Source organism: Dermacentor variabilis, chromosome 6 (assembly GCF_050947875.1).
Source record: "Dermacentor variabilis isolate Ectoservices chromosome 6, ASM5094787v1, whole genome shotgun sequence".
NCBI lineage: Eukaryota > Metazoa > Arthropoda > Arachnida > Ixodida > Ixodidae > Dermacentor > Dermacentor variabilis.
In genome coordinates this window covers 133174353-133189422 of record NC_134573.1, presented here as the reverse complement: position 1 = coordinate 133189422, position 15070 = coordinate 133174353, and the positions used below count along the sequence as shown (strand labels likewise).

At 46.1% G+C, this 15070-nt stretch overlaps 1 protein-coding gene across 1 annotated transcript in view; it reads right to left on the bottom strand.

The window, feature by feature from the left end:
* LOC142586295 (scoloptoxin SSD14-like) overlaps window positions 1–15070 on the bottom strand; it is a 41419-nt gene that overhangs the window by 13085 nt on the left and 13264 nt on the right. The window contains exons 6-7 of the mRNA XM_075697540.1: window positions 11278–11480; window positions 2388–2566 (exon numbers count right to left, since the gene is read on the bottom strand). Coding sequence (XP_075553655.1) covers window positions 2388–2566; window positions 11278–11480 — 382 coding nt within the window. The remainder of the gene's footprint in view (window positions 1–2387; window positions 2567–11277; window positions 11481–15070) is intronic.

Sequence of the window (15070 nt, the reverse complement as noted above, 5' to 3'; positions counted from 1 at the left end):
GTGCGTCCCTAACAATCCGAAAAAAAAAAAATAAAGATGCACTGGCGTTCCAGTTAATATCGTTCAGAATCACGCTATGGAGCTCGCTTTCTTCGTATCTTTTTTTTTCTTAATAATTGTAACGTGTGCCGAGCACTTACCGAGCGCATTAGGCGCTTCGAGCACAACTTCGAGCACAGTTGCTGCCAACTTTAAGCCCTATTTAGCTTCCTGTCAGTTCCTGCCTCATATTCCTTCCTATATTGCTGACCGACATTCACAGGTCGGCCTCGAACTGTATGTAATTACCGTGTGCTCATCATAGATTTGGCTTCAATTTAAACTATTTCCTCTCTGTTTACAGTGTACTGCTCCCGGCTTCAGTTTCACAAATGCAATATGTGCTTTAAGAAGGTTAGATCGTTAGTAGTGGTGTTCGAATATTCAACATGACGAAGATGAATCGAATGGCTGCTTCTATTCGATTCAGCTTCGGGAAATCACAATTCGAAACAGTCGAATAATTATTGCTGTTCGAATATGATGGATAACGACTTCTAAAGAAGCCTACAAAACGAACGAACAAACAAACAAACAAAGAACTTCTGACTGTTCGGAATGATTTCGTTGCCGGAGAGCTGTAGTTGCTGCGCAGAGGCACCAAGGGCCGCATTCAGAAAGTTTTTCTTTCGTAAGTGACATCTCTCCATTGGTCGGCCGCCTTCGCTAATGATATGTCCAGCATCATGATTGGCTGACGTTTTTTCTTACGACAAATTTTAGCGTAAGAGATTTTTTTTGGATATGGGTGCCCAGATTCTGAGTGAACGCATGCGGCAAGTAACTTCAGTCCAATAATTTACACTCATTCATTAAAGATGTCTCGCCTTATATGGGAGCGCGCGAAGTCATTCTCTGGATTTAAACAAATAAATTTATTATTTGCCAAAAATAACCTTGTCCGCATCTCTTCTGGCGGATGAGCGGTGCTGTAGTATAACAATTAAATCCGCCACCGAACACAACACACTACGTTCATTTGGTGACGCGCTGCTTCTTTATTATTATGACTGTCACTGTCGCTGTCATGGTGTACCAGTTACGATCCCCTTTCAGTTGTTTCTCATTTGCAAGCTTCTCAGTTGACCGGAAGTTGGATTGATATTAAGGGTTACATGTGTCGCAGAACGTAAAAAATGTTTTCGTTTCTTTAAGTGACTACGCGGAATCTTTCATTTTACTTTGTATAGGAATGAGAAAATATTGTACGTTCGATTTGAAGGTATATAGTTTTCTTTTTCTCGAGTATTCATATTCGATTAAGCTTGGAAATTTCGCTGCTCGAACTCCCGTTATAAGAAGCGAAGTATTGGCGTAATCGTGTTAACTGCAGCACCGGCGGGTCCGCACAGATGTCGTTGACCTTCGGAGCGGATAAACTTGCACAAGCGGAGGCTAGCAAACGCACGCGTGGTGAAGCGTGCTCGAGATGACGAGCGCGTCTCCCGTGGGCGCGTAGAGGATGAGGTTGCTGGTGCCCTTGTCAGACTGCGGCACGGCTCCGCGCAGGTAGTCCTCGGGTTTTCTCGCTCTTTCCGGCAGTATGTTGTTGAAGGTGTCCGACGCGTAGTGCACGGACAGCATCTGCTGCACCTCCTGCGGCATCAGCAAAAACCAACATGAGCGTGACGTTCGTGCGCATGCGTGAGTACAAGAACATTCGAGGGACATTGAGAGAGAGAGAGAAAGAGAAAACAATCCTTGAGATGCTTCATTAAATTACCGTAATACAAAGCCGACAAAGCCACTCTTATCGTGCGCGCGAGAGGCTTGGTAAACCAGAAAAGACGCGCAAACTAAACGCAGGTGGCGCCGCCGCCTTGAAGTTGCCGCATCATTTAACGCGCCGTGACAGCACGAATTTCGATGACGTATGCTTAGGCATGGTTAATTTTTAATATTTAAGGATAGACTATATTCTATCCTAAGAAGGCTCAAACACTGAACTTCGAAAGTTTTCAGAGACATTTTGGTGCAGCCACGACGGCCTCAAATCGGAAGAAAATACGCCAGAACCTATGACGTCACACTGACGTACAGGTACAGGTGGGAGAAAAATAATAATAATGGAACTTTTTATCTTCCTTTTCTCGTCTAAGAACACATTACTGTAAAACTAGCGAAAAGGGAGCCTCGAAAGAATACGTTATCAGCTTAAACTTGTTCAGTGTTTGCAGACGGACACAGACGGACGGAGTCCGTACCCTCCGTATGTCGACATAGTCGTCGTCGCCCAAGAAGGAACGCTTCTGGAGCGCGTACTTGAACGTCTCGGCCAGGTAGTGCATGTTGGCGAGCGTGATCGCGTACTGCTGGTTGCGCGTGAGGCCGTCCCGGATGCGCTTGACGTTCATGACGTTCATTATGTAGGACAGCACGGCGCCGGCCGTGGGCGGAGGCGCGGTGTACAGCGTCAAGTCGCCGGCGGGTCCGCCGCGGAGCGTGGTGCGCAGCGCCTCCTTCCAGACGGGCTGGTAGTTGGCGAGGTCGGCGCCGGTCACAAGCGAACTGGTGTCGTGCGAACCCTCTGCAGGGGTCACGAGAAAGCACGGCGATAAACGATAAACTTCGCTATTCCTAATAGACGTTAGCGCGAACGGTACGACGCCTGACTGCATTCTAAACACGTTTAGCGCCTTTACGGGTGTACAGAGAGTGTTTTGATTGTCTCATGGCTAACGCCCTCACGTTTGACGGGTACGCAAGGCGTTGGTGGAGACCAATGAAGGTACCTTGTCTTGCCGACTTATTCTGGCTGGTGAAAATGATGACAGCTGCGACAGACGACCTGAAAGGTGCATTAAATAAGTTTCGAAGCTATTGCGCTGTCAATTCTCTTGTCAGACATTTCTGTCCACCCAAGGTTGTCTAATTAGAGTTATCAACCACGCCTTTCCTAATCGCACGTCTTTGTGGAGCTCGTTGTCGTGCGCCAAATTTTTTTAAAAGCCCTAACGGTACGGGTGTTACCAATGAGACAAACCTTAGACCCTTAAGGATATAAACATTCTTAGAGGGTATGGCTTTGACCACTGTACGATATGTACTGAAAGCAGGCAACAGCTTCATGTACTTGTGGGAGTCCACCGACTCACACGCACTGTCTGGAGACGCTCCCCATAATTGGGTAATTGGGCGCGCAGAGACATTCTGTTTGTTCTTACCAGTGGACTAGCACAGGTTTGATCAGCAAGATGCATTGCCGGGCTAGGTAACACAATGGGTGTTCACAATAAGCTTTAGTGCAAGCCGTAGACGGAGGCTGGAGACAGAACAAGGACCTACTGTCAACTGACGTGCTTGTTGCGTCCCACCCTTAGTTATAAGGAATCTGCTATGAAGGGTATTTTTATTGCAGCAGTAATTGTACGGACGCTGGAGGCGCGTTCGCGCCGTTGACGTTGGCGTATATAGCCGTCGTCATGCTGTCCCGCTGTCGACGACGCATGCGCCGCTCGCTCGCGGTGGGTTAGGTCTACAGAGACGCGGGGTACGTTTGACTGCAAAAACGAACTAGTGGATGCACCGCTTAATCAGCGCGATGGTGGAGGTGAGATAGCGTTTTGCTTTCCGCTGCTAGTACGAGGTATTTGTGCTCGCGCACTAGTGCGTTTTTTTAAATTTTAGCTGGACCAAATTTTTGAAAATTGCCTGTGGCGGATAGCACAATTCTGACCCTTTATCTAGATTAGTCGATGAGGGGGCCTTCTTCGAGAATTTCTACATGCTTAATAGAATAATTAGGGTAACTACGTTTACTAACTCTTACATTAATTACGGCATATACTTCAATCTACGAATTGAAGCGTGTGAGTTCGCAAGACCTATCGACTTGGAACAAAACTTCAGGACTACTCCAGTTTGGAGATATTAATTTTCGAAGTGTCCGACGAAATGCATCGACGCTCCAGCAGTTACGTTTGTGCTTCGGTGCACAAAACAGCCTTTTCTGGAAAAAAGAGAGTTAAGCGGAACAACAGTGCAATTGTACCGCAAGCTTGATTATGTGTGGTGTTTTATGGCGCAAGGGCCAGGTATGGCCAAAGAGCGCCATACCAAAGGTAATGTTAACGGTCCATTGTCAATGGTGTAGACAATGAATTCCTCATGGTATATGTGACATGGCTGTAAAAAGGCCTAGAATCTGTCGCTCTGGATGCCGTAAAATATATTATTGCTGAAAAAATGACACTGACTAAGTAGTGCTGTGGGCTATGGCAATGGGGTTTCGTTAAAAGCATGATGCAATAAAACGTAACATTCACACTTTAGCTTCAAGAAATCCTTTGAGTACAGGGGCTGCTATACCTGCGCTAAAAATTCCCTGGCCAAACGATTTCCAGAGTGTCTAACTCAGCTAAAAATGCTGGCTAGTTTCGGATTAAGAAGCGGTTCATTGCTAAGAAAAAAATTCGGGTGAGGAGGTATATTTACACGATATGCAGAAATGAAATACTTTTTCCTCTGTGCTTCTATTGCAGGGTATTGAATAAGAACGTGCAGGACTGTGATATTTTAGCCGCACTTACTACAAGTCGGAGGATACCCCCCAGTCAAGAGGTAAGAGTGAGTGCCGTAAGTGTGTCCTAATCTTAATCGGCAAAGGAGCACTTCGTTATATCGTTTTGTTCTCTCCGATACCCAATATTCTAATTTGGGTTTGATCAAGTGCAGTTTATTTGATATCTGAGCACTACACTGTTGCTGCCAGTGGATTTTCAGCTTGTGACGCAAGTATGCTTTAAGATTTGTGGCTGGGATGGGTATGTTTATGTCCGTGTCACTAAAAGCTACCGAAGTAGCTTTCTCGTCAGCAGCTTCGTTGCCTTTTATGCCACAGTGGCCAGGTACCCAGCACATTTGTTTAGCACTATAACCTGAGCATAGCAATGTATACAGTTCATTAAAGACAGTGTATTTATGTTTATGTACATTCATTAGGGCTCGGACTACACTCAATGAGTCTGTGAACACAATAGCCCTAGTCAGGTTCGTTTGCTTGATGTGCTTTACTGCAGAGAGTATTGCATATGCTTCTGCTGTAAAAATGCATGTATGTGGGTTCAATGTACCGGATAGTAAAAATGCTGGTCCTATTGCTGCGTAAGGAACACCAGAAGCAGTCTTAGAGGCATCTGTGTAAAATTCAGCACAAGAATACTTCTGAAGCTCAAGAAAATGTGAGCGTATGTGTGCCTCAGGTGCTCGTTTTGTTATTTCAACAAACGAGACGTCACATTCGATAGCCTGCCACTCCCAAGGCGGTGGAAGCCGCGTAGTTCCTATTATGACATTCTCTAAAATCGACGCGCCGGTTTCTTCGGTCAATGCTTCCAACCGGAGGGACAGAGGAGGTCTAGCGCCTGGGCGGTTACGGAAAAGCGTAGCCGTAGACAGGTCGTGAATAACTGAATGACATGGATGATGGAAATCTGATTTCACTTTGAGGGCGTAAGAGAGACTTACATACGTTCTTTGAAGATTTAGGGACCATTTGTTGCATACAGGCTTTCTACGGGGCTAGTCCTGAACGCACCAGTAGCAAGACGGATATCCAAGTGGTGGACGGAATCGAGCATCTTCAAAGCACTAGGCGTGGCAGAGTTATACACAATGGCTCCGTAGTCAAGGCGTGACCGTATAAGACTTCTGTACAAGCTCAAGAGGCATCTTCTGTCACTTCCCCAAAATGTGCGGGACAAGAGCTTCAGCAGATTCATTCTCTTCAAGCATTTCATTATCAAATATTTTAAGTGTGGGATAAAAGTTAGTTAGGAGTCCAAAATGAGGCCTAGAAATTTATGTTCGTGACTCACAGATAGCCGTTCTCCATTAAGATCAATAACGGGCTCCAGTATTACACCTCTGTTATTGGAGAAGAGAATGCATGTACTTTTTTCAAGGTTTAGTTTAAAGCCGTTCTCGTCTGCCCACTTAGACAACTTATTCAGGCCAAGCTGCACTTGTCGCTCGCAGATACTAAGATTACATGACTTGTAACCTATTTGGATATCATCCACGTATACGGAATAAAACATTGTACGTGGTATGATAGTATGGAGCGAATTCATTTTTACAAGGAATAAAGTACAGCTCAGCACTCGACCTTGTGGCACACCAGTTTCCTGAGTAAATAGACGAGACAGGACGTTACCAATCCGAACATGAAATGTTCGGTTGCACAGATAACTTTGGATCACGTTTAGCAAGTTGCCTCGGACGCCCATTCCAGCTAGATCACGAAGGATTCCGAAACGCTAAGTGTTATCATATGCTTTCTCCATGTCTAAAAATACTGATAAGAAAAAATGTTTGTGCACAAAGGCATCCCGGATATTTGTCTCGATGCGGACAAGTTGATCCGTTGTGGATCTATGTTCCCTGAAGCCGCACTGCAAAGGATCTAGTATCTTGTTACTATCAAGAAAATGCACCAGGCGCCGGTTAGTAATTTTCTCAAAAAGCTTACATAGGCTGCTTGTTGGAGCTATAGGCCTATAGCTGCTGGCCAAAGACGGGTCCTTGCCCTGTTTCAGAATAGGGATTATGACTGCTTACTTCCGGGCGGACGGGATGTGGCTGGCAGAGAATACGGCGTTAAAAAGAGAGAGCAGTGTTTTGTGTGCTTCAGGGTGTAGGTGTTAAATCATCTTCTAAACTATTCGATCGGTTCCAGGGGCTGATTTATTACAACTATGCCGTGCAGCCTGAAATTCCGCCATATTAAAAGTACGGTTGTAGGATTCATTGCTCTTGCCTTTTCGACCCAGAGGCAGTCGTTCAACTTCTTGCTGGTATCTAAGGAATGAATCGGAGTAATGCAATGAGCTAGAAATGTTTTCAAAATGTGCCCCTAGAGCGTCAGCTTGGTCCTGAATAGTATTTCCTTGCGTGTTTACTAATGGTAGAGGACGAGTTTGCCGACTGATTTTATTCACTCTGTTCCAGGCTTTTCGTTCGTCAGTATAAGAGTTAATGCTAGAAATATATATTTGACAGCTTTCCCTTTTGGCATGGCGCCGCGTTCTTCTACCCTAACACTTAATTTTCTTGAGAATGATTAAAATCTCTGTAGTTGGAGAGTCTCTAGGACTGTTCCAAGCATTAGTTTTTATTTCTACGCGCTTTCTTGCAGTCGTCATTCCACCATGGAACACGTCGCTTACAGGGCGATCCATTTGTTATGGGGATACATATTGACGCCGCATCAACTATAAACGCCGTGAAATATGCCACTGCATCTTCGATAGACAGATTACAGATGTCATTCCAAGTCAAATGTGTCAGCTCCCTGTATCGTGTCCAGTCGGCCCAATCGACTTTCCACCGGGAGACATGTGGAGAGCACTCATCACTTTTTGTTAGTTTTATGACAATGGGGAAATGGTCGCTCCCGTACGGATTGTTAATCACGTTCCACTCCAGATACGGCAAGAGTGGACTCGATGCGATGCTTAAATCGATAGATGAAAATGTTTTGTTTGCGACACTGTAAAATGTAGGATCTTTCATTTAGCAAGCAAGATCTGTAGTGACGAGGAAGTTTTCAACTAAGCGTCCTCTGGCATCACAACGACGGCTTCCCCAAAGGGTGTTTGGTGCTTTAAAATCTCCAACGACAATGTGAGGCTCGGGCAGTTCATAGATGAAGGTGTAAAATTCTGTTTTTGAATGTTGGCAGTTCGGAGGGATATATACAGAGGTAATTGTGATCAGCTTATTAAACAGTAGCGCACGGACTGCAACTGCCTCTAGGGGTGTTTTAAGCTTAGTTGCCGGAAAGCAACACCCTTATCTACAATTATTGCCACACCGCCAGACAAGGCAAGAACGTCGTTGCGGCCTTTTCGATAAACGGCATACTGCTGGAGAAAGTTCGTGCGTGAAGGATTAAGATGCGTTTCTTGGACACACAGCACTTTTGGATTGTACATATTTAAGAGTTCCTTAATGTCGTCTAGGTTGTGGAGTAAACCCCTGACGTTCCATTGTATTATCTGTGTATCCATAATGTTTGTGTTTTGTGCTGTGTGTCTAAGAAATATAGATTATATTAGCTCACGAGACCTTTCCAGTCACCATGATACGAAATCTCTCTTTCTTCCCGACGCGCTCGAGGGAGCTGCGCCGTTCCTTGGGCGTTTGAGACGCCAGATTTGTGCTCGTATCCATCACCTCGTCTGAGGCGGTGGATACTGCCCGCGTGGCGGGCACTTTCGCAGGAATGTTGGGCCGATCTGCTCGGGCAGTGGTCCTGGGTCCAACAGGCCTGAGGGTCTGCTGTTCCTCCTTTGTGGGGGCCGGAACAGCGCTGGCTGTTTCAGCCGGGGGGGGGGGGGGGAGGGCTGATGGCGTGACCACCGTCACACTCCGTGTGACTTGGGCGGCTGCCGAAGGATATAGCGCTGCCCCCCGGCGCGCCACATCGGTGTAGGATGGACTAGACTGATTGATGGAGAAGCGTTTGCGCGCCTCTTGGAAGGAAAGGTTCAGTTCGACTTTGATTTTGAATATTTGTTTTTCTTTTTTCCAGGATGGGTAAGAACGGGAGTACGCGGGGTGATCCCCTTCACAGTTAGCGCAATGGCTGGTGGAAGTGCAAGTGTCGGATGAGTGCTCGTTTGATGCACATTTTGCACAAGTAGTGCACCCTCGGCAACTTTTCAAACCATGCCCGAACCGCTGACACTTGAAGCATCGGCGTGGGTTTACCGTATCCTGTTTCTATTGAGTCTGGTAAGTTGTTAGTTCCAAAAGTGATGATTATATGTCTTGTTGGTATTTCTTTGTCATCTCGCTTTATTTTTATCCTTTGTACCTTGACGACGTTCTGTTTTTGCCATCCTTCCAGTAATTCACTTTCGGTAAGTTCGAGAAGGTTATCTTGCGAGATGACACCACGCACTGTGTTCATCGACCTGTGTGGTCGATGGTCCTAGAGAAACGGGAATTTCCCCAAATGCTACGAGTTTTAAGAGTTTGTCCTATTGTGGCTAGTCGCGAACTTCGAGCAGAAGATCGCCAATTGCCATCTTCGTTACATTATAACCTGGGCCTATTGCTTCAGTGAGAGATTTGGCTACAAGAAATGGTCACATCATTCGGACTGTCTTCGTTTCGTGCTGACTGTGGACAACCTGGTATTTAGGAAAGGACACTTTCGGTTGCATAAAGAAGTTGAATTGTTCATCGGTGTGCCCCCTCTTCAGGGAGCGATCAGGCAACGGGGGAAAAGCTTCTGCCATAAAAATTGGAAAATTCGGCGGCGATGGTGTCCAGCCCCCACCGATACCAACAAGGGGACGCTACAATATTGGAAGCCTGCAGGCGCCAGCCATGCATCGCCACTGTAACCTAATATAAAATACCCAAGGTTGGATAATTACACCAGGTTAACCCTTGCCGCCCAGAATACGGAAGTGAGGAGAAGTGAAGACAGTAAAGATGAAAACGTGAGAGAGAAAGACGAAGATCGGAGAAGAGGATAGGAAAAGGCGACTGCCGATTTCCCCCAGGTGGGTCTGTCTGGAGGTGCCGTCTGTGTGAAGCAGAAGCCGATGAGGTGTGTTGCCTCCGCCGGGGGGCCTTAAAGGTCCGAATGCCCGGCATCGTCTCAACCCCTAGGATCCCCCATTCCCCAGACACGGCTAAGCCACGCATGGCTACACGCGGGAGGGGCCAACCCACGTGTGCTCGGGTACGTGGTGTCGCAACACACCAAACGCCTGCTGACGCAGACGCCCCTGCGGGGTCTACCGCAAGTTTGACGGCGCATATCGCGAAAGCGATGTCAACCTCATAATTGGTTCGAAGTTGATACGACTCGCAGACTCACCGGGTACATATCGTTGACTGAAATATGTGCTGTAAGGTAATCAATTAAAATTTTAATTAGTATAATTAAGTTAATTATTCAATCAATAATTTTGACTTCTTGTATAAGTAACGACCACCTCATCGAGTAATTTAGCTGAAGGGTTGAAACTGTACATAAAATGCTTTTCTTTAATTTGGTGCAGCTAAACAATTGGCGGCGCTCCTCATGACGCCAGCATTCTGAGACGCCTGGTAACTACCAGGGTGGTGTTTCTTCCATACCCAGCAGCGGCTGTCTTGCGTGCTGCGTCGTGCCAACATGTTGCACCAGCCTATAGTTAGAATAACCGTCCGAGGAGTTTCATCGCACCGGTAGACCTTCCTATCGCTGTCGTCGTGTGTGTGAAGTTTAAGGTTTTATCAAGCAGTTATTATGCGCTTCTTTCGAGAGATAGAAATGCGATTACTTGTCATACATCAAAGACTATACTTTCTTTCTACTCCGGAAAAAATCTCGAATATAGCTCGCGGAGAAAAAAAAGGGGAGGGGGAGGGTGTCACATATCCCCGCCACCCTTTATATCTACCCGTGATTCCGTTTTATTCATTTTATTAAAGTGCTGTCTAAGAAGCAGCCTAATTTCCTAGATGTATAAAAGGTCGTCGGTAATGATGACGCAGCCAAATCTAGCGGTATTGACGAGATGACCTCGTCCAGTTCTGAAGACTACTCATTAGCAAGGCTTCGAAACGAAAAAAAAATAATCTTGGCTATAAACGCTACCAGTAACCGTGTCTAACTCAATTTCCTGAACTAAGAAAGTAAAATAACTTAGCTATGCTTGAACTGCACAAGTAACCGGGCGCAATAAAGAGATGATATAGGTCGACACATTAAATAGCAACGCGGACGATTTCATTGGTGTGGAGTCTTCCAAATTTCGTGCAATTCTTGGTGACATTCCGGCGCGACAGATGGTATACATCCTACGTAGTGTTCCCACGGCTGCTAATACATGTCGGTGTACTTATTCTTCTTTTGAAATTTTTAGTGATTCAGTGATAAAGCTTGAGAATCTACTGATGTTTGGCGTGTTTAAGAAAAACACTGGTGAAATATACCTCTGTTTCAAAATTTTGTAGCCTTTTCTACAAATTTGCACGAAATCTATTACACTTTCTGTAGATTGCTACAAAAGCGCGATCAACTTTTACTGCGCATTGAGAGAGAGAGAGCGATATGTGCCATTTCTTATTTTTATGTTTAGGCTTAAGCACAGACCAAAAAAAAAAAGAAATCAGTGATCATCTCGGACATCGTGTACGAGGTGTCATCTGAGGCACTCACAAAACTGGTTTGAAGGTTCATGACCTGTGGCCACACTGGTCATATGTGTTTGCCAGAAATGTGGATATGCATACCGCTTGTGAAGTCCCTAGCGTCGCCGGTGATCAGGTCGTGGACGAGGGCGTCCGCTATGGTCTGGTTCTTGCTTTTGGTCACCATGTAGAACGACCGAAATCCCGTCTCCGACAGCGTTTTGAGCGTCCGAGACAGAGGCGGATTCCGTATTAGTTGGCCTTCGCGGTACAAGTCCTTGGTGTATGTATTCCAGAAGACGGGCCTGCGTGTTTATGGTCGAGCGTCATTCGACGATACTGGGTTGCCGCTGTGATCTCGAGTATAGACGACGCTAGCGAGGAGAACCAAGGAGCATTGAGCAAGCTGCAGCGGGGGGAAAAATAACTATGTAATTCATGCGAACATGTTTGAATCGATATGGCGAGAGAAACTTTCCTGAAGCGGTTAACTAAATACAATTGCCACTAAATACGATACGCACGATTGTTGCTCGTTGTCGTCCTTCGCGACATGTAGTCTCTTTCGACCTGTGTGAACCGCGCAGGTGGCAACTTCATTGTCATGCAGTGTTTGTCCATGCACGGCTTCGTTTGCAAACACATACCTAAATGGAAGCAGCAGTATCTGACGTAACGCGCAACGTGAAATGCCGAAGTAGTGATATCACGAGGACCAAAGAGTGATGATTGGCGTTTGTCGGAGGAAGAACGCGAAGGAGAGGTTTACGAGGGAGAGAAGTACGACGCGGTACACCGCATCGCTCTACTCACCGCCGTAATAGTCAACCTTACTAGAGTAAGGCTGACTATTATTGGCCCGTTTCGTTACTTCGTCTTTCGCCTGTAACGAAAACTAGCGCGTGCACGTCACGCACGCCGCTCTTAATTCGGCCCCAGCGGCAGCGTCCACGGTTGGTAAAGTCACGTGTAGAGTTTACTAATAATATTTCACTTTAACATTATGTTGATGATACGCAATGTCGGAATCGGCCAACTCTTTCTCTACCATGGGGAAAATGTGTTTTTTGTAGGTTAAGCCGCATCTTTTTTTCTGAAGTAACTACCGTCCTAAATGGTTTATGCAATGCGTGAACACAAAGCAGAATGAATGCGCTTTGTTGCGCATGAAAGTTTATTAACGAGATATATGTCATAAAAAAAAGATATAAGTTACCGGGATCAGGATTGTGGGATAAAACTGAACAATGTTTTTAAAGACACGCTTGTACCTACTAAGAAAAAGATGTAACGAAAATGATGAGATATAAAAAATGTATTGCCGTCTACTAGGCACTGTCTCAGAAAAAATTGAGGACGCTTAAGCTTCACCTTTAAGAGTGGAGCGCAATGACATTCATATGATCCCTGACTGCTTCTCACGCTTCCCGGACACTGCAGCACATGTATCCGTAATATTTGCCGGGAAACGCTTGCGACGAGCACTATATGCACGAAGGCGGGCTTTCTGGTAGAAACCCGACCTCTTGCGCGGGCCGCGATGCGGCGGAGGCGAGCGCCATCTGGAAGTGTTTCAAGGCGGCGCGCCACTCCGTGGACTTACGCGCCGGCGTGCGCAAATGGCGGACGCCGTCTCCGGTCTATGAATTGTAGAAATGCTCGAGTTTTTCGCGTAACTATATTTTCTCGTATATTCAAATTACAATCCGAGAGGTATAATGTCTGAGGTTGTGTGGAAGTCGGAGTTTACGATTTTCCCATGTGTTTTAGCTTGAGAAATTCAATTAGTTTAGCCAATTCCTTGCGCCACATGGAAGACCTGAGTATGTGCGGCTCGAAAGTCTTTTTTGCTTACACCACGTCGGACGCCGACACCGAATTTTATGCGGCACGGGCTCGATGTGTACATGTTAGCTCTGGGACGCGGCACCTCCGGGTGTACGTCTGAACACGGCGCGTTAAAATAATTTTTTTTTATTGAACAGGTATGCTAGTACAAAAATTGAACTGCAAGAACTGCAGTTGGGCGTGCCGCACTGCGGCCGCCGATGTTTCAGGCTGGTTTGTGTCGTCGTTGCTCTCAGGCCCAAAGCCCGACGAAAAGGCAGCATCCTCAGACTCGCTGCTGCTCGATCCATCGATAATATCAGCCGCAACGGAAACGCGTTGATCTGCGATCTTTCGAAGCGCGCGCGTGACTGGCAGAGGCGACCATTTTTTTTTTTTTTGCTTTCTGCTTTGACGATCGCGAAACTTCGGAGCGCGTTCAAAAATTGCCGCCTGGCAAAGATCTAACTGCTTAGAAAACAGAAATATAGTTCTCCTCATTCACGTCCAATGGCGCGGAAGGTCTCGAAAGCGGCGCTTCAAACCAAGGATAGAGGGCGGCCATTTTGCCTTCTACTTTGACGATCGCGAAAACTTGGGAGCGCGTTCAAAAATCACCGCATGGTGGGAACGAATCGAACTGCTCAGAAAACAAAAAGATAGTTCTCCGCCGTCATGTCTGATAGCGCAGTGTGTCCGTGAGAGGCGCAGAAGGTCTCAAAAGCGGCGTTTCAATCCGTCGTTAGCGGGCTAACGATACCCAATGGGCGCGTTACGGAAAAAGTTAAAGCGAGATTCTCATTCGTACTTGCGAAGAACGCTGTTCTTGTTTAGCTACAGTTTCGCAAACAGAGCGCACGGTGAAGTTTGACATGCTTTCACCGGGAAACGGCTTGCTCAACGCAGCTTACGCGGCCCAACGCAGCAGATACGGCGCTGCGAAACGAGTCTATCGCATACAATGCACACCAAACATTTACAGCCGGTTATATTTATCGCAGTCACAATCACAACGCAGAAATTAAACGCAAACTTGCATTGTAACGGTTAGGTGCACGACAGTGATGCGAAAAATTCGAACCATCTTAACGGCCAAAATTATTATGGTCTTCTATATGGGCAAATAATGGACGCTACCTGCCGTAAAGCCAACAACGCCAAAATAAACAGCAAATTATAATAGTCGAAGGCAACTCAGTGATATGATGCCCTGCGTTTAACGGCTGCCGTGTCACACGTGACCTTCACGTAATACTCTATTTCCGTTTAGTTTTGTAGCACTGAAAGTACAAAGGCGCCACATTTCACTTTAGAGGCAGTATGGTTCCTGCGTAGGACGATCACAACCATATATAAGACGACACTTCAGGTAGAGCTAAGGTGTAACCACTAAGCGAAACTCATGACATTATACGCCTAAAATGAAGTGTATTCCAGGATATGATAGGCGTATTTCAGACTATTTTCATCTACTGCTGAGTAATTTTCACCCCACTTCGTTCGTATTTCCCGGTACCACTATATTATGGAGTGATCTACACATTGCGACAAGGAGTCCTTAAAGCACTACATTCACATCTCACTGTGACAACTTCATTTATAAAAAACAATGGCAAATGCCTTTTTTAGTGTGCGATATGAAACACAAAGCGGCAACAAAATTGAAATGATTGTGGCAAACGAAGGGTGCGACGATCACACATCGCGCGCTTTACACGTGCATTCACTGATATTATTATAACGCATAGACTTCAGCGCCTGGCGAAATGGTCCTGTTCATCGCCAAAAAGAAATCTAGCAACATTTACGACTTCGCTACAACAACACGCAACAAACAATAGAGAGTTTTAGATTAGGGCGCGCAAGTGGCTTGCGTACGCAAGAACTAGGGGCCATGCTACTGCGCATGCGCAGAGCCCTGCGTGCGCAGTGCAATCGCCCCTAGTTCTTGAGTACGCAAGCCGCTAGCGTCCCCTAATCTAAAACTCTGTAATATTTAGAAAACACGCACACCATACAGGCGCATATGAACACGTAGCGGCTATAACACGGCATGAAGCGCCATTCA